This window comes from Leptodactylus fuscus, chromosome 9, assembly GCF_031893055.1.
Source record: "Leptodactylus fuscus isolate aLepFus1 chromosome 9, aLepFus1.hap2, whole genome shotgun sequence".
In the NCBI taxonomy this organism is placed as follows: domain Eukaryota; kingdom Metazoa; phylum Chordata; class Amphibia; order Anura; family Leptodactylidae; genus Leptodactylus; species Leptodactylus fuscus.
In genome coordinates this window covers 85125015-85145189 of record NC_134273.1, presented here as the reverse complement: position 1 = coordinate 85145189, position 20175 = coordinate 85125015, and the positions used below count along the sequence as shown (strand labels likewise).

Below are 20175 nucleotides of genomic sequence, written 5' to 3'. Positions count from 1 at the left end.
CCAGAAACATAAGAAAGAGAGGAAGGAAACCCAGAAACATAAGAAAGAGGGGAAGGAAACCCAGAAACATAAGAAAGAGGGGAAGGAAACCCAGAAACATAAGAAAGAGGGGAAGGAAATCCAGAAACATAAGAAAGAGAGGAAGGAAACCCCGAAACATGAGAAAGAGAGGAAGGAAACCCCGAAACATGAGAAAGAGGGGAAGGAAACCCCGAAACATGAGAAAGAGGGAGAAGGAAACCCAGAAACATAAGAAAGAGAGGAAGGAAACCCTGAAACATGAGAAAGAGGGAGAAGGAAACCCAGAAACATAAGAAAGAGAGGAAGGAAACCCAGAAATATAAGAAAGAGAGGAAGGAAACCCAGAAACATGAGAAAGAGGGGAAGGAAACCCAGAAACATGAGAAAGAGGGGAAGGAAACCCCGAAACATGAGAAAGAGAAGAAGGAAACCCCGAAACATGAGAAAGAGGGGAAGGAAACCCCGAAACATGAGAAAGAGGGGAAGGAAACCCAGAAACATGAGAAAGAGGGGAAGGAAACCCAGAAACATGAGAAAGAGGGGAAGGAAACCCAGAAACATGAGAAAGAGGGGAAGGAAACCCAGAAACATGAGAAAGAGGGGAAGGAAACCCAGAAACATAAGAAAGAGAGCAAGGAAACCCAGAAATATAAGAAAGAGAGGAAGGAAACCCAGAAATATAAGAAAGAGAGGAAGGAAACATAAGAAAGGGACGAAGGAAACCCAGAAACATAAGAAAGAGGAGAGAAACCCAGAAACATGAGAAAGAGGGCAAGGAAACCCAGAAACATGAGAAAGAGGGCAAGGAAACCCAGAAACATGAGAAAGAGGGCAAGGAAACCCAGAAACATGAGAAAGAGGGGAAGGAAACCCAGAAACATGAGAAAGAGGGGAAGGAAACCCAGAAACATGAGAAAGAGGGGAAGGAAACCCAGAAACATGAGAAAGAGGGGAAGGAAACCCAGAAACATGAGAAAGAGGGGAAGGAAACCCAGAAACATGAGAAAGAGGGCAAGGAAACCCAGAAACATGAGAAAGAGGGGAAGGAAACCCACAAACATAAGAAAGAGAGGAAGGAAACCCAGAAATATAAGAAAGAGGGGAAGGAAACCCAGAAACATAAGAAAGAGGGGAAGGAAACCCAGAAACATAAGAAAGAGGGGAAGGAAACCCAGAAACATGAGAAAGAGGGGAAGGAAACCCAGAAATATAAGAAAGAGAGGAAGGAAACCCCGAAACATGAGAAAGAGGGGAAGGAAACCCCGAAACATGAGAAAGAGGGAGAAGGAAACCCAGAAACATAAGAAAGAGAGGAAGGAAACCCCGAAACATGAGAAAGAGGGAGAAGGAAACCCAGAAACATAAGAAAGAGAGGAAGGAAACCCAGAAATATAAGAAAGAGAGGAAGGAAACCCAGAAACATGAGAAAGAGGGGAAGGAAACCCCGAAACATAAGAAAGAGGGGAAGGAAATCCAGAAACATAAGAAAGAGAGGAAGGAAACCCCGAAACATGAGAAAGAGGGGAAGGAAACCCAGAAATATAAGAAAGAGAGGAAGGAAACCCCGAAACATGAGAAAGAGGGGAAGGAAACCCCGAAACATGAGAAAGAGGGAGAAGGAAACCCAGAAACATAAGAAAGAGAGGAAGGAAACCCAGAAACATAAGAAAGAGGGGAAGGAAACCCAGAAACATAAGAAAGAGGGGAAGGAAACCCAGAAACATAAGAAAGAGGGGAAGGAAATCCAGAAACATAAGAAAGAGAGGAAGGAAACCCCGAAACCTGAGAAAGAGGGGAAGGAAACCCAGAAATATAAGAAAGAGAGGAAGGAAACCCCGAAACATGAGAAAGAGGGGAAGGAAACCCCGAAACATGAGAAAGAGGGAGAAGGAAACCCAGAAACATAAGAAAGAGAGGAAGGAAACCCCGAAACATGAGAAAGAGGGAGAAGGAAACCCAGAAACATAAGAAAGAGAGGAAGGAAACCCAGAAATATAAGAAAGAGAGGAAGGAAACCCAGAAACATGAGAAAGAGGGGAAGGAAACCCCGAAACATGAGAAAGAGGGAGAAGGAAACCCAAATACACAAGAGAGGAAGAAGATGGAAACAGAGAAAGAAAGAAAGAAAGAAAGAAAGAAAGAAAGAAAGAAAGAAAGAAAGAAAGAAAGAAAGAAAGAAAGAAATCCCAGATAGATAAAGAAAAAGAGAGGAAAGAGAAAATAAAAAGACAGACAGAGAAAGGTAAAATATAAGAAAGACAAACCGAAGAAGGAGAAGGAAACAGAAAGAGAGAAAGAGAACGAAAGAGAAAAAGTAACAGAGACAAAGAGAAGACCGAGCGCGCGCTATATACTGTCTATATACTGCCTATATACTGTGTCCTGTCCGCCATCCAGTCCTACAAACCAAATATTCCGGATTATTCTTCTGACTTTTATTACTTCTTCAGCTTCCACATTACCGAGTATTTTACCACATTTTTTCGTCACCCTCCTACAATGTAATATCGGAGTCTGTACTATAAGGAGCGGCCGCCCCTCCTGCTGACCAGACACCGACTACAGAGTCTGAGACAAGAAATCCAACCTCAGATTTTTCCAGATCTCGACAGTGGACATTCTGAGTGATCAGTCTATTCCTCCGAGACCCGGAACAGGCCTGTGAGGGCGAAATAATGAGTGTGATAGTGTACGGTATTATACAGACAGGGCTGAAGGAATACATTGTAGTCTATGAGAGGTAGAGACATTGTCACGTTATATCTCCAACATCTCATCATGTTCAGGATACAGCGGAGAGGAACAGAAGACAACAGAGGCTGGAGCAAGGACTACAATACCCAGCATGCCAGTCACCAGAGAAAGTGCTGTACAGACACTGAGCAAGCAGATACAAGATGTAACTCAGGATCAGTAATGTAATGTATGTACACAGTGACTGCACCAGCAGAATAGTGAGCGCAGCTCTGGAGTATAATACAGGATAAGTAATGTAATGTATGTACACAGTGACTGCACCAGCAGAATAGTGAGCGCAGCTCTGGAGTATAATACAGGATAAGTAATGTAATGTATGTACACAGTGACTGTACCAGCAGAATAGTGAGCGCAGCTCTGGAGTATAATACAGGATCAGTAATGTAATGTATGTACACAGTGACTGCACCAGCAGAATAGTGAGCGCAGCTCTGGAGTATAATACAGGATAAGTAATGTAATGTATGTACACAGTGACTGTACCAGCAGAATAGTGAGCGCAGCTCTGGAGTATAATACAGGATAAGTAATGTAATGTATGTACACAGTGACTGCACCAGCAGAATAGTGAGCGCAGCTCTGGAGTATAATACAGGATGTAACCTGTATTAAATGTTATAATGTTGCACCTTCACCATGACTAGCACAAGCCTAATAATCTAATGTTAGACAATGCTGTGTGTTACTATACTACCCTCCGCCCAATCAATTATTTTCTATTCTTAGCTCAGCAATTTTTCTTCCCTGCCATCTTCCCCTTTAAATATGTAAATGAGCTCTGCCTGTTGTAAAAGTTCAGTGTAGATAAATAGGAGCAGATGAGGTGGGGTCGGGCCGGATACTTTACATTTTCCTACTGCTTATTCCATCGACAAAACGGGGACAAAGGATTTAATGAGCTTGGATGCCATTGACTAATTGTTTTCCTCATTTTATATGCATAAAGGGAACGTGAAGTGAGGTTAATAATCAACTTGCAGTCCGCAGAGTGGGAGGCTCGCGCTTAATGAAGTGTCTGCTGCTCCCAGCCCAATAAAACAAACCAGATCGGGGAGCGGCGGAATATCGCTCAGGAGCGAGCGTGACACAGAGAGGAATCTGTCACGTATACACGGGCATCCAGACACAGCAGTACCATAGGGAATGTAGGCCCTACATAGAGCGTCCCTCGCGCTGGAGGACCTGATCTGTCCTGTATCACAGACAAGCTATTGGGATGAATGGACATTGTGTAATGCTTCATTTCCCCTGTGGTGGCGCTGCAGGGAAACTGAACACATACCCATATTAACCAACAGATTACAACCGATCTCTGGGGGTCTCAGCCCTTTGTGATCAGCTAATTATTAAAGGACCCTTCTAGCAAGTAGGAGCTGCCGAAAGTGGAGAAACCCTTTAAGTACAAGGTTAAACCTCAACTCTTAAAGTGGTTGTCCTCTTAATCCACACTAAGCTCATCACAGGTTGGCCTGCTAACAGGAAACCCATCAATTGGCTGCAATCCGGACACAGCGCCACCTCAGGCCAAGTGAAGAATTACAGTGTTGTACAGAATTAGAAAAATAAAACTGCTTTCTTCCAAAAATCAGCGCCCCACCAGGTTTTTTGTGGTATTGCAGCTCACCTCCATTCACTCCAATGAAGCCAAACTGCAATACCAGTTACAACCTGTGAGCAGATATGGTGCTATCTCTGCAAGAAAGCCGCTAAATGTTGTAATCCTGCACCTGTACCACTCAATGCTCCATGACGATAATGCCTTTCCCTAATAGTAAGTCTCCTCGGCGTTCCGGCACTTCCTTACGGTTCGTCAATTTCACCTATAAGAAACCAATGAGGAATAAGGATGAAGATTATTAGGTCTGCATAAAGTTGGCTATATCAGAGCAGAATCCGGCTAAGCTGCCATTATCCCGAGGAGCCGAGCACTTTAGGTCGTACATTTAAAGAAGGGGCCATTTGGATGCGAGGTGTAATAAAGGGCTTGTGGAGACTCCAATCTGCGGGATGGGCAATGAGGGCTTTAAGTTCAGTCAAATACTGGAATCAGACGCACTTGTTGGAGCGACAAGACCGGACCAGTTAATGAAACCTCTATTAACGCGAGAAGCTCTCCGCATTTAATCATCCGGCCGAGGCAACGGGGACTTGTAGAGCCAGACAGCCCATTAAAAGCGGCTGATGGGAAGTGGAAATGTGCTGAAGGTTGGCTGCAGATCCAGATTTTCTTTGACACCGTTGAGCATCTGCTCGGTTAGTGAACGATGACAGATACAAAAGGGAAAGAATGGCTGCTGTCCAGGGTGCTGGAGGAGGGAGGATAGCACGGGAGCCATATCCAGAAGATACAAGGGGATATGGGGGGGGGGGAGGGGGAGAGATAGCACGGGAGCCGTAGTCAGAGGATACAAGGGGATATGGGGGGGGGGGGGAGGGGGAGAGATAGCACGGGAGCCGTAGTCAGAGGATACAAGGGGATATGGGGGGGATAGCACGGGAGCCGTAGTCAGAAGATACATGGGGATATGGGGAGGGGGGGATAGCACGGGAGCCGTAGTCAGAGGATACAAGGGGATATAGAGGGGAGAGATAGCACGGGAGCCGTAGTCAGAGGATACAAGGGGATATGGAGGGGGGGATAGCACGGGAGCCGTAGTCTGAGGATACAAGGGGATATGGAGGGGGGGATAGCACGGGAGCCGTAGTTAGAAGATACAAGGGGATATGGGGGGGGGGGGATAGCACGGGAGCCGTAGTCTGAGGATACAAGGGGATATGGGGGGGGGGGATAGCACGGGAGCCGTAGTCAGAAGATACAAGGGGATATGGAGGGGGGGATAGCACGGGAGCCGTAGTCAGAAGATACAAGGGGATATGGGGGGGGATAGCACGGGAGCCGTAGTCAGAAGATACAAGGGGATATGGGGGGGGATAGCACGGGAGCCGTAGTCAGAAGATACAAGGGGATATGGAGGGGGGGATAGCACGGGAGCCGTAGTCAGAAGATACAAGGGGATATGGAGGGGGGGATAGCACGGGAGCCGTAGTCAGAAGATACAAGGGGATATGGAGGGGGGGGATAGCACGGGGGCCGTAGTCTGAGGATACAAGGGGATATGGGGGGGGATAGCACGGGAGCCGTAGTCAGAAGATACAAGGGGATATGGGGGGGGATAGCACGGGAGCCGTAGTCAGAAGATACAAGGGGATATGGGGGGGGATAGCACGGGAGCCGTAGTCTGAGGATACAAGGGGATATAGAGGGGGGGGGATAGCACGGGAGCCGTAGTCAGAAGATACAAGGGGATATGGAGGGGGGGGGGGATAGCACGGGAGCCGTAGTCAGAAGATACAAGGGGATATGGGGGGGGAATAGCACGGGAGCCATAGTCAGAAGATACAAGGGGATATGGAGGGGGGAGATAGCACGGGAGCCGTAGTCAGAAGATACAAGGGGATATGGGGCGGATAGCACAGGAGTCGTAGTCAGAAGATACAAGGGGAGATGGGGGGGGGGGATAGCACGGGAGCCATAGTCAGAAGATACAAGGGGAGATGGGGGGATAGCAAGGGAGCCGTAGTCAGAAGATACAAGGGAAGATGGGGGGGGGATAGCACGGGGACCATAGTCAGAAGATACAAGGGGAGATGGGGGGGGGGGGATAGCACGGGAGCCGTAGTCAGAAGATACAAGGGGAGATGGGGGGGGGGGGGATAGCACGGGGGCCGTAGTCAGAAGATACAAGGGGAGATGGGGGGGGGGGGATAGCACAGGGGCCGTAGTCAGAAGATACAAGGGGAGATGGGGGGGGGGATAGCAAGGGAGCCGTAGTCAGAAGATACATGGGGATATGGAGGGGGGATAGCACAGGATCTATGCTACTAAGGGTCACTACCCTTAATTTTTAGAAAATTGCACATGGTCCATTTCACCGTTAGCAAAAACTGGAACTAGATCTAAAAAGAAGGGGTTAACTTCAGGGTGTGTATAGGCGAAAAGTCACAGCCTGGCACCTGCGAGTCTCAAAAGACACTGAGGTCCATGGGACACTCACAAAGATTTAGCAAATTGTTGGAGCTTTTAGTTGCACCTCCTTGGAAGGATAAAGCTTTCAGTTATACGTGTCCTCCTTTAGGCTGCGCTCCTTGTACGGTCTATTACATTGTACCGCCATACCCTGTGCCCGGTCACTGCCAGACGCCGCGTACCCTGAATAGGAATCACACATTTTAACACCCAGGAAAGCGACTCCAAATCCTCATAACCAACCAGCGAAACCCGGCCGAGAACAGGCAGCAATTACTATTCCAGAGAGCAGGACACCGCTGAATTAATGGCCTGATTGCTCGGAGAAGGACCCCGGCCTCGCCTGGGGCGGGTAATTACCAATCAGGTCACCGCAGTCCATTGTAAACAAGTGATTTCTCAAGTGCGGTTTCAGATGGAGACGTTGTACGAGGCGTTCAGATTGGTTTTCCTTCTTCTCAAGTTCTGGGTCTTGTAGAGGAAAGTGAATCAGTGACTCTTCTAGCGGCGTCCTATACCAGACATGTTTGTGATTCAGCTCTGACCATAGACAATTTACCAGGAGGCAACTGAGAAAAACTATTTTTTTGTTTTCTTTAAGTAGGCAATAACAATATTATTTTTGGATCTAATATGAGATTAGTAAAACTCTTAGGACAGAAGGAACAAGGACCCAAAAGTGAGGAGGTAGTGAACTGCTAGCTCAAGACAAGACAAATCTGCAGTCCATAGTACCCCTGGAGTAAAATGCATTATTCAGTGGTATAACCAACAGCTCCTGGGCATTTATCTGGGGCTCCCACCCCTCACGACTTCTTTTATAGCCACTGACCCGTTTTGTGACCGGTGCCTACTCTTATTTATGCTCACTGTTTAATAGATGCCCATGTGAGGACCTTCTAAAAGTTTTGTCACTGTTGTCTGAAGCCTCAAGGATTCCTCCACATGTAAAGGGGGGAAAAAAAAAATCTAAAATCTGCTGCTAGACCAAGCAGCTCTTTCTGCCTCTCTCCCAGCAGGAAGTCACAGCATACCACTAGGCCACACTCAACAGCTCTCGATTCTGATCAAGAAATACATGCAAAATGTCACATTACAGGGGTTAACACAGAAAGACCTGAGGTCTTATACAGTGACTCCACGCTCTCTGGTATATATGCACGACACAGTCCGGAAGATCTTGCTAAACCTTATTAGCAGAATAGCACTGTTAGCCATATTTTCCCGGTCCACCGGTGTTCACAGGCTGATCCGCTGCCACTTCCACCTGGAATTACTGTTACTGTAATGGTGTTGTGACTTGTTCACAACCCCCAAAGGTGAGAGGCCATCTGGTTTGTTCACCCTACAATGTATAATACTACACTTAGGGCGCCCAATGTCTCTCTTCCTTTTTACATTACAGGGGTTGTCCATGGAGTTAACTTTACCTTAATTCATCACGATGGGCTCAGGGAACTCCGTCCTGGTTCTGACCCCTGGGTCATGTGATCAGAATCAGTCTCTGACCCCTGATCTCACAGGTATGTATCGAAAGCCACCTCCAGAGCACATGTAATAATAGATCGGTGAGGGGTAACGGTCTAGTTCTAAGCATGCGACCCAGAGTCAGAACTGGGCCGGAAGCTACGGAATCTGATAGATTAATTAAGATAAATTTAACTATCTGGATAAAAGCACAAAAATAATGTTATTTGCAAAAATGTAAAAAAAACAAAACAAAACAAAAAAAAAACCTGAAAAATTATACCCTTCAATACAAACTACATCTATTTCCCCCCCCATACTCATTGGCGAGCGCCGCAGCCTTCACCCTACATGTAGGACGCCTCTCCGTGCTCGAGCTCCGCACGCAATTAAAAAAAAAAAGAAAAGGAAAAAAATAAATAAATTAGAAAGAAAAAAAAAAAAAAAAACAGCCTCTCGAAAGAAGACGCAGCCATCCATTCATAATGAGACGTGAGGATGGAAAAACATAATTTAGCTGTGAATAATTTTATCGCTTAACAACTTCTTAATCCTCTCTCTACAGCGCTTACCTTTTAAAAAGTAATAATGAAAGTGCGCCGGCGAACACGCACACGGCGAGCTGCGCGAGCCCAGTGCGAGACGTGGAAAAGATAAGACGCAGGGAGAAGGGGGAAAGAGAGAGAAAAAAAAAAAAAAACGGAGGGGGAGGGGGGATATGAAGCGCCGAGCACTTTAAGGGTAGTTTCTGTGGCGTCGGCAGGAAGCGCCAACCTCTTGACTGATTTTATTTTACTGATTCAGCAGCGGTAATAAGGTTTAATCCACAGCAAACTAATCTAAATGTAACACTCAAAAGGAGACAAAGGGGACGCAAAACATTTGGCCGGAGCCTTTTGGGAGCCATGCTTTATCCTCGGATCCAGCACATTAATAGAGCTGGAAATGAAATGGCATTTTATTCCCTGTGGCTGGGGGGGGATTAAAGAACTGTCCGTCCTGAAGCACAGACTGAGTCATGGATCCCTGAGCACTGAGAATAGGCAAAGTGCACAGAGACCGCAGCGCAAATTTGGGGGGGGACTGTTTATTGTCTGGATGGATGTGTCGGCGCCGGAGGTCGAGACAGGATAGGAAATGAGGCTTGGAGAGCAAGGACTGGGATGGAGTCGGCCATTGCTGAAGGGATAGCGGGAAAGGTTGTTTGTCAGTTTTAATAAAGTTTTTTTTTCTTAAAGGGGTATTTTGGTTATTTCAAGTAGCTTAGTGATCGGGTAGGGGTCGACGCATGCGCTTGGCCACTTTATTCACTTCTATAGCGCTGCCTCGGATAGGCGAGCAATATACTCATGAATGACCGGCTGCTCCATTCGGGGGGGGTATCCCCATTTACATGATCAATGAACCTCAACTATCTTGTGGTCAGAGTATAACTTCAGAATAGCCCTTTAAATCAGATCTGTGTGCAATATATTAAGACAAGCCCCTCCCACAAGACTCCTAACCTTTAAAGGGGCGGTCCATTCTGGATAAACCTGCTATAGGCTACCATACACTGAAGATGGCGGATGTCACCGTCACAGACAGATAACAGGACTTCCTAGGGTATGACCCTAGCAGAGCCGTACCTATATATACTCCAGGCAGACGCGGATATATCCCAGAGCGCCTGCAGTCTCTCAATCCTTTACTATATTTCGCCTCGTATTATCCAAATCCCAGCCTCGGCCGCTCCGGTGACAGCCCCGCCGCGTCTGTGTACAGTCTGTCTTTTCTATCAAGCATCCAGAGCCGCTTATCTGCGTTGTAACCTTTCCTTCGAGGAAACGCGCTGCCCTTTCTGCCGCCTGACGCTTTCGCTGCATTTACTTGGCCTTTTTGCTTATAATGTTAAGCGCAAATTATCAGAACAAATGAAAATCGCGGTTTATGGCTCCGATGTTAAGCGTTGGCGCCTTCGCGAACTCCTCGAAGTCGTAACAGGAGGAAAATTACCGAACATTTCCCGTAACGATAAGAAAGAATATACCTAAGATAGAAAAATACACGGTAACCCAGCTTTACTGGAATATATCTGTATTATTACGATGATCGCCCCATGTTCTGCCTCTTTATTCTTAGGAAATGCAAAATTCTGTCCTGATCAAGGTAACGTTATAGAAGTTGGGGCCGTTTCCTATTACAGAGCACCAAATCTTCTGCATAGACAGAATAACATGATAAAATTTCTGCCACCACCAGGGTGAGCTCAGGAGCTGACTGAATACGGCACTAAACTGTAAGAAGTGAGCTCCCCCTAGTGGTGGCAGAAGGTGATCATTAAACTATCCCTACACAAAGTATTTGGAGCTTTTGGATAGAAAACCAGAACCCAGATTGGAATAAAGATGTTCTAAGAAATGAAACAGAACAGAAAGTCAATCATAAAAACAAGACTATGATGCTATGGGGATATTCCCTTTAATTCTCCACTTCTCAGGCCAGTGATATAGCCATGGGTCACATGACTATGCTGCAACTCCGTCCTACTGAAGCTGAGCTGCAATACCAAGCTCAGTCACTATACGATTTACGGTGCTGTGCTTGGTAAGACACCGCAGCAATCAATAGGATAGCCCTGGAGAACCCCTTTAAGGGCTATAGAGGTCCCATTAACATGCTTGTAGTATAAAGCACCCCTGTACAAGTGCATGCTCAGCCCATGCGTTTTCCATAGGGTAAGGAGAGCAGATACGTCTCTTGAGAACAAAGGAGTGGGCATACTGAAATTCAACATGCCCAATCCGGCCTCTTCCTTCCATTCCTACCACTGCAGTCGAATTCGGATGATCTCATATACATAATGGAACGATAAAATTGGCCGTGTAAATGCTTGTCGGGGGTGTATGGCCAGCTTTAGACAGTGCTTATAGCCTGCGGGCACAGAGGATGAGGTCACTAACCAGTAGGTCACTCTATTTTAAGGCAAAAACCCGGAAAATAAGCCACGGCGGATAAGAGGGCAGGGAAGTATAATGTTTTTCTTTCTATGAAGGCTTCCTAGAACTGGATGATATCCATTACCCAGAATCGGGCACAACGCCTGCAGGTATAAGGAGTCGGAAAGACAAGACATGACTTCTCTGTCCATTTCTTGGAAGATTTCAGCCTCAGAAGAAAAGAAGAAGAAGAAAAAAAAACAACGTCAGGAAGCAACCTAGCAACGAGAACGTCCTCCGACCTGACCGCCGGGAGATGTGGGCTCCAAGCGAAGGATCTCATTCTTAGAAATGACTTTCGAGCACCTCTTGTCGTCCGCCGCCACACAAGGGTTAAGGTACAATTAACCACTAGTGGGGACGGCGGTCCGTAAACCCGCTCTTCATTTGCTTCTATGACTACTGGTGTAACTTAGCAACCTCCTCTCCCGACGCGTTTTATGTGCAATGCGGTGGTAGTGGGGGCATTGGCGAGGGTCGTGCGCATCAGTGGGCACACCAAGGGTTAATCTGCCAGAGAAGCCATCCCGTCTTAAAAGCGAGGGTCTCGAGGGGAAAGATTTCCGTGTTGAGGTTGGCGGATGTTTTTTTTTTTTTTTACTAGGCGCACGTACTTATCTTTGTGCATTTCTATGATCGGGCTCTTTGCTGGGGTCAAGGAGTCTTAAGGGCCGCGCTCCCGGCATAAGAAAACAACACTCGGCATTCCTTACGGGCGGTAATGGCGCTGCTCAGGATGAATGTGAATAAGTACAAGAAAGCCAGAGGAACGATTACAGACAAACATTATCGGGGGATCGATCGCATTATAACATAGGACCTAGGGGTAAAAGCAGTACATGAAGATACTTGTGATGTCATCGAGGATTTGTGAGGTCATGGATATAGTGGGCATGCTCAGACATCGTGTGGCCAGTGCAGAGATGGTGTCCTGTATAGACAGGTCACCTACACCGTCCAATGGCCTCGCAGATCATGTGGTTGTACATGGCATCAATGGAGGACAGGTGAACAGAGACTGGTATGGATGGATGGGTCACAGATGTGCCCGGGTGGTCAAAAATGGAGACATAAAAGACACCATTATAAATGTCACACAGTAGGTGGGGGTACGGCAACAGATTTAGGCGTGGAGACAGGGAGCTCCAAGTAACACCCCTGTCCAGCCCCAAGTCTAGTCCGTCCTGTGAAGACTTAAACCAGCCAAGTTATTGCCACACAATAATACATATGGACAATTCCATCAGCAACATGGCCGACATATGGACAATCCCATCAGCAACATGGCCGACAGGACAATCCCACTAGCAACATGGCCGACAGGACAATCCCATCAGCAACATGGCCGACATATGGACAATCACATCAGCAACATGGTCAACAGGACAATCCCATCAGCAACATGGTCAACAGGACAATCCCATCAGCAACATGGCCGACATATGGACAATCCCATCAGCAACATGGCCGACAGGACAATCCCATCAGCAACATGGCCTACATATGGACAATTCCATCAGCAACATGGCCGACATATGGACAATCCCATCAGCAACATGGCCGACAGGACAATCCCACTAGCAACATGGCCGACAGGACAATCCCATCAGCAAAATGGCCGACACATGGACAATCCCATCAGCAACATGGCCGACTGGACAATCCCATCAGCAACATGGCCGACATATGGACAATCCCATCAGCAACATGGCCAACATATGGACAATCCCATCAGCAACATGGCCGACATATGGACAATCCCATCAGCAACATGGCCAACAGGACAAGGCTCATGAAAAAAAGTGTCAAATTATCATCTGAATTTGCGAAATATGCCAACCCATGCGTCCCCGCCAGGAGCCTCCCCTGCTGTCCCCATGTTTCCTTGACTGAAGTATTCCTACGTGTCCCCCAACTAGAAATCTCCCCATGTGTGACTGCCATAAGCTTCCCTGCCGAAAGACTTCCCATGTATCAAAAACCAAAAACCTCTCCTGATGTGACCACCAGAGGCCTCCTCGAGGGTCCCCACACACCCCCAACCAGAATCCTCTCCATGTGCCCCATCAGAAGCCTCTCATGATGAACTGCTGATGCCCGAGATCATCTGTAAATCCAGTCTTGTCCCCTTTAATACACGTTCCCTTTAAGTAGGCTGCCCATCTATTATTCTTCAAGGCCGGCTCTATAGGTTGTGAATAGAAGTCAGAGCGCAGGAGGCCTCAGTTCGCGCTCTCGGACACCGGCCTCCACATTTATTACCTTTGATGGTGACTGCGCCGAGTGCGGCAGGAGAGTAATTAACCGCCTGACTGTGGAGATCCTTTCATTATTATAAATAGGCCGAACACCTGAAGAGCAGAAGAGCCACATCTAGAAAGCATCGCGCACATCCATCCCAGAGACGGCGAGCGGCCAGCCTTCACATACCGCAGGTTAGCTCTGATTAAAAGGATGATGCATGTTCCTTAATCAAGGAAGCCGCCAATTATCACAGCCCCATAATTATCTATCTGCAGCGCTACAATCCAAAGGAGAGATCCAATATGGCAGATTCTCCAATAAGAGGAGGAATGGAGGTCCCAGATAGAGGTCTGAGAGCGAGCGCGAATCTACAGAGACCTGACCAAGGCACCTGAGGATCAGCTTAGAAGACAACCTACAAGTCTACAAAAAGAATGAGCGGAGGCAAATAAGAGTTTGGGAAAAAAACATGTTAGGAAATATTAGGGAAATGGAACGTACTTGACGCGGAACTCCGCATTGGTCGCTGCAGTGTGGAATTGTTCAGCTGTCATCTTGTAGATTTCCAGATTCTAGAAAAAAAGATTAAAAAAAAAAAGTTTACAAAATAAATATTAATTCTTTACTTAGAAGTCTATAGAATGTGCCCCCCCCCCCCATCAGTATTCATGTGATTTGGTTGTACATTTAGTTTAGTAATGGTCTACCTTGCTTATCCTGTACTGATCCTGAGTTACATCCTGTATTATACATGTACAAGTCTGCAGAACTGTATACAATGGGGTGATGTGGTTAGCAGAGGAGCGGGCATGCTGACTTTTAACATGCCTGATCCTTGGTTTTCATAGGCGATACCTTCAGAGATGTCTGGCAGCTGCTTAGTCTCCTCTCCCTTTTCAGAAGACATGCGCTCGTCCAAATTAAGCACGTGTAAGGTAGGGGAACGTGACTGCCCTCTTCCAAAAACAGCGCCCCTCTGGCCTACAGGCTGTGTCTGGTATTGAAGATTAGCCCCACGACTTGAATATTAAAACACAGACGAAGAACACGATTCAGTTCTTAGAAGACAACCATCATTGTCTTCTAATCTTATACAACCCCTTTAATACCTTCCTTCCCTTTAACAAACCTGAGTTGGGGGCTCTCAGTGTTGCCTTTAATGAAACCCTAAACCTAAAGATGAATGATCCAAGTGGACGTATCAAGATAATACTGAAAAGTGTTTTTTGGGGGAGGCTCCTGCTGCAGCCAGTTGTCTTACACCCAGACACAGGATGTCCAGGAGAAGATGAGTGACACGTCTGAGCTCCCGGGACACGGGGAGAAGATTTTTGTAACTGTAATATGAGACGGGGGATTAAAGGAGATGAAAGACGAGGAGGGGCGTGGGGGGGGGGGGGGGAGGTGCAGGTGCTGGGAGATTTTTTTTTACCTTTTCGTGCATTTTCTGAGTTTATTGTTCCTTTAGCCCAATAGAAACATCAGCAGATGAGACGAGGACACGCACAATGCAGCGGCCTCGCCTACACGGCTATAGATACAGCCTCGCTGACTACTGTATATGGATTGTTCTCTAAATTATTTTGCTTTATGTTTTAGGTCTGTGAACTCGCAGCGAGAACAATGACACGAAGAATCGGCATTATCATCACTAGTCGCCAACAAGCGGCAAGGCCTCGAGATTGGACACGAGTCTGCACAAGGTTCAATAACAGAACCGCATGACAACAAGAGCTATTCATCTCCAGAAAGCCCTGGAACACAGGAGGACGGTCACCCCATCTATTATCTACCCAAATCACAGCATTCATCCTTAAAGGGGCATTACCATCTTACACAGCCACGACACATCGGTAGGAGAGACACTGACTGTCAGATCCAAACACTAGTAAAAAGTTTTAAAAGACAATCTTGGCCCCCTCTGGAGAGTCTGATACAGGCCCTGCCCCTGTGCAACGGGACATCTCACCGAGACTCCGGCCCCCTGGAGTGTGACCATCTCACCTACCCCACTGCATTGTGACTGGCTGGTGCAGACCCCCTCTGCGGTGTGACCGTCTCGCGCAGACCCCCTCTGCGGTGTGACCGTCTCGCGCAGACCCCCTCTGCGGTGTGACCGTCTCGCACAGACCCTCTCTGCAGTGTGACCGTGTCACATAGACCCCCTCTGCGGTGTGACCGTCTCACATAGACCCCCTCTGCGGTGTGACCGTCTCGCGCAGACCCCCTCTGCGGTGTGACCGTCTCACATAGACCCCCTCTGCGGTGTGACCGTCTCACACAGGCCCTTTGAACCGTTAATTAAATTTGTCATTAGACAGTAAGTGATGTGGATAAGGAGGTGCGAGACGTCTCATCTCTGGGAGCTCTGTACATCTAATTGTTTTTTTTCTGTCGCCATCACAGGAGTTTTCATCTTTCATACAGTCTGATTTCTCAAAGGAACAGAATTCGGGAGAGAGAGAGAGAGAGAGGGGGGAAAAAAGATGACGAGAGAAGAATTAATTTATTTCTGAAAATTATTTTAATTCATTGCGAGGTTCTGCAGAAGGGCAGAGATGTTTCCCGGGAAGCTTTACATGTTGAGGTACAAAGTGGGACCCAGCTGTATGTTTTTGCATATTTTGGCCTCAGTAAAACAGCTGCACTACTGGAATAGGTGTAAAGCAAAACAAGCAGAGCTGCAGTGTAAAGCAAGGAGTAAGAGCAGCAGGAGCTCGTCAGGACATCACAAAAGAATTTTAGACTCCTCAGACCCCCAACAAGTAATAGAGCCAAGCTGAAGTCATCCTGTAGATGCGGGAGCAACCTGGGCCACTGAGAAGTGAAGGAAGGCACTGACACAATATCTAGCAGAGGTTTTAGGTCAAAGTACAAAATTTTTTATCTTGTTCCAGTTTGAAATGCGAATCTGTGCGTCCCAACCGGCAAAGGAAACCACTACAGATCAAGAGAGGCCGGGGCAGGACCTCCGGACCAAGAGAGGCCGGGGCAGGACCTCCGGATCAAGAGAGGCCGGGGCAGGACCTCCGGACCAAGAGAGGCCGGGGCAGCAACTCCGGATCAAGAGAGGCCGGGGCAGCAACTCCGGATCAAGAGAGGCCGGGGCAGCAACTCCGGATCAAGAGAGGCCGGGGCAGCAAAACCGGATCAAGAGAGGCCGGGGCAGCAAAACCGGATCAAGAGAGGGCGGGGCAGGACCTCCGGATCAATGGAGGCCGGGGCAGGACCTCCGGACCAAGAGAGGCCGGGGCAGGACCTCCGGACCAAGAGAGGCCGGGGCAGGACCTCCGGACCAAGAGAGGCCGGGGCAGGACCTCCGGACCAAGAGAGGCCGGGGCAGGACCTCCGGACCAAGAGAGGCCGGGGCAGGACCTCCGGACCAAGAGAGGCCGGGGCAGGACCTCCGGACCAAGAGAGGCCGGGGCAGGACCTCCGGACCAAGAGAGGCCGGGGCAGGACCTCCGGACCAAGAGAGGCCGGGGCAGGACCTCCGGACCAAGAGAGGCCGGGGCAGGACCTCCGGACCAAGAGAGGCCGGGGCAGGACCTCCGGACCAAGAGAGGCCGGGGCAGGACCTCCGGACCAAGAGAGGCCGGGGCAGGACCTCCGGACCAAGAGAGGCCGGGGCAGGACCTCCGGACCAAGAGAGGCCGGGGCAGGACCTCCGGACCAAGAGAGGCCGGGGCAGGACCTCCAGATCAAGAGAGGCCGGGGCAGGTAATCCGGATCAAGAGAGGCCAGGACAGGTAATCCGGATCAAGAAAGGCCGGGGCAGGACCTCCGGATCAAGAGAGGCCGGGGCAGGACCTCCAGATCAAGAGAGGCCGGGGCAGGACCTCCGGATCAAGAGAGGCCGGGGCAGGACCTCCGGATCAAGAGAGGCCGGGGCAGGACCTCCGGATCAAGAGAGGCCGGGGCAGGACCTCCGGACCAAGAGAGGCCGGGGCAGGACCTCCGGACCAAGAGAGGCCGGGGCAGGACCTCCGGACCAAGAGAGGCCGGGGCAGGACCTCCGGACCAAGAGAGGCCGGGGCAGGACCTCCGGACCAAGAGAGGCCGGGGCAGGACCTCCGGACCAAGAGAGGCCGGGGCAGGACCTCCGGACCAAGAGAGGCCGGGGCAGGACCTCCGGACCAAGAGAGGCCGGGGCAGGTAATCCGGATCAAGAGAGGCCAGGACAGGTAATCCGGATCAAGAAAGGCCGGGGCAGGACCTCCGGATCAAGAGAGGCCGGGGCAGGACCTCCGGATCAAGAGAGGCCGGGGCAGGACCTCCGGATCAAGAGAGGCCGGGGCAGGACCTCCGGATCAAGAGAGGCCAGGGCAGGACCTCCGGACCAAGAGAGGCCGGGGCAGGACCTCCGGACCAAGAGAGGCCGGGGCAGGACCTCCGGACCAAGAGAGGCCGGGGCAGGACCTCCGGACCAAGAGAGGCCGGGGCAGGACCTCCGGACCAAGAGAGGCCGGGGCAGGACCTCCGGACCAAGAGAGGCCGGGGCAGGACCTCCGGACCAAGAGAGGCCGGGGCAGGACCTCCGGACCAAGAGAGGCCGGGGCAGGACCTCCGGACCAAGAGAGGCCGGGGCAGGACCTCCGGACCAAGAGAGGCCGGGGCAGGACCTCCGGACCAAGAGAGGCCGGGGCAGGTAATCCGGATCAAGAGAGGCCAGGACAGGTAATCCGGATCAAGAAAGGCCGGGGCAGGACCTCCGGATCAAGAGAGGCCGGGGCAGGACCTCCGGATCAAGAGAGGCCGGGGCAGGACCTCCGGATCAAGAGAGGCCGGGGCAGGACCTCCGGATCAAGAGAGGCCGGGGCAGGACCTCCGGATCAAGAGAGGCCGGGGCAGGACCTCCGGACCAAGAGAGGCCGGGGCAGGACCTCCGGACCAAGAGAGGCCGGGGCAGGACCTCCGGATCAAGATAATGAGTGTGACAATGGGTTCTATAAACCTTGTAACCCCTTTAGGGGTTTTATGGAATATATATTGTATGTGTGCCCACCACTCCTCTGCAAATGGAAACCCTCTGAAACTGGGTGGGGCACAGCCTGCGGGTAACAGGGCATGCTGGGAGTTGTAGTGTCTGAACATCTAGAGAGCCATACATGTGTACCCCTGATGTGTACATTGCATCCCTACATCTTTATATTTTCCTGCAGCACCAGGCACAGGATACAAGTGTTCACGACAGGCGAGGACGGCCATGTATAAACTCCTCAGCACAAGTTTGCATTTCCCAATTCCGGGTGGCGGTTGTGAAGTGCACTGTTGTGCGATCAATGCGGTGTGACAGGTACAGGTACGCAGGCCTCCAGCAGGCTGACTGAGCGCCCGGCCTCCCTGCAAACAGCTCGGGATAATTCAGAGCATCAGGATGTAGCCCGAGGCGCAGAGAGAAAACCTTTTCATTTTCTGACGTTTCTTCCTCTCTGGTCTATTTTATCTTCTGCTGAGAAACACCAGGTCCAGCATTTACAGAAAATACCCAGAGCGAGCACCGGGACCGGCAAGACGGATTAACCACTTCAAGACTGGAGTGCACGACTAAGGAGCAGCTGGATATAAAGGCAATGTAGTTTATATCTATACCGGGAAAAACTGGGTAACAATCACAATGAGCGGCCGTAGGTGCCTCCTGTCCTATAGTATACGTGCTCAACCTGCTCAGCGTATCTGTACATAAAGGGTTAATTCTTACAAAACTCTCTACCCCAGGAAACTCCAAATCTGTAGCATTTAATATTTAGCTAGTGGTTGGTGCACTGTCTTACAGCTGAAGTCACTGTGTACATACATTACATTTCCTGTATTATACTCCAGAGCTGCGCTCACTATTCTGCTGGTACAGTCACTGTGTACATACATTACATTACTTATCCTGTATTATACTCCAGAGCTGCGCTCACTATTCTGCTGGTACAGTCACTGTGTACATACATTACATTACTTATCCTGTATTATACTCCAGAGCTGCGCTCACTATTCTGCTGGTACAGTCACTGTGTACATACATTACATTTCCTGTATTATACTCCAGAGCTGCGCTCACTATTCTGCTGGTGCAGTCACTGTGTACATACATTACTTATCCTGTATTATACTCCAGAGCTGCGCTCACTATTCTGCTGGTACAGTCACTGTGTACATACATTACTTATCCTGTATTAAACTCCAGAGCTGCGCTCACTATTCTGCTGGTACAGTCACTGTGTACATACATTACTTATCCTGTATTATACTCCAGAGCTGCGCTCACTATTCTGCTGGTGCAGTCACTGTGTACATTACATTACTTATCCTGTATTATACTCCAGAGCTGCGCTCACTATTCTGCTGGTGCAGTCCCTCTGTACATACATTACTTATCCTGTATTAAACTCCAGAGCTGCGCTCACTATTCTGCTGGTGCAGTCACTGAGTACATACATTACATTACTTATCCTGTATTATACTCCAGAGCTGCGCTCACTATTCTGCTGGTACGGTCACTGTGTACATACATTACATTACTTATCCTGTATTATACTCCAGAGCTACGCTCACTATTCTGCTGGTGCAGTCACTGTGTACATACATTACATTACTTATTCTGTATTATACTCCAGAGCTGCGCTCACTATTCTGCTGGTGCAGTCCCTCTGTACATACATTACTTATCCTGTATTAAACTCCAGAGCT

General features: G+C 49.0%; 1 protein-coding gene across 3 annotated transcripts in view; it reads right to left on the bottom strand.

Moving 5' to 3' along the window:
- CHCHD6 (coiled-coil-helix-coiled-coil-helix domain containing 6) overlaps positions 1-20175 on the bottom strand; it is a 146771-nt gene that overhangs the window by 52775 nt on the left and 73821 nt on the right. For all 3 annotated transcript variants that reach the window (XR_012717430.1, XM_075286117.1, XM_075286118.1), the window contains one exon: positions 13996-14066. Coding sequence is in view for 2 of the 3 variants with exons in the window: in XM_075286117.1 (XP_075142218.1) it covers positions 13996-14066 (71 nt within the window). In the remaining variant the exon portion in view is untranslated. The remainder of the gene's footprint in view (positions 1-13995; positions 14067-20175) is intronic.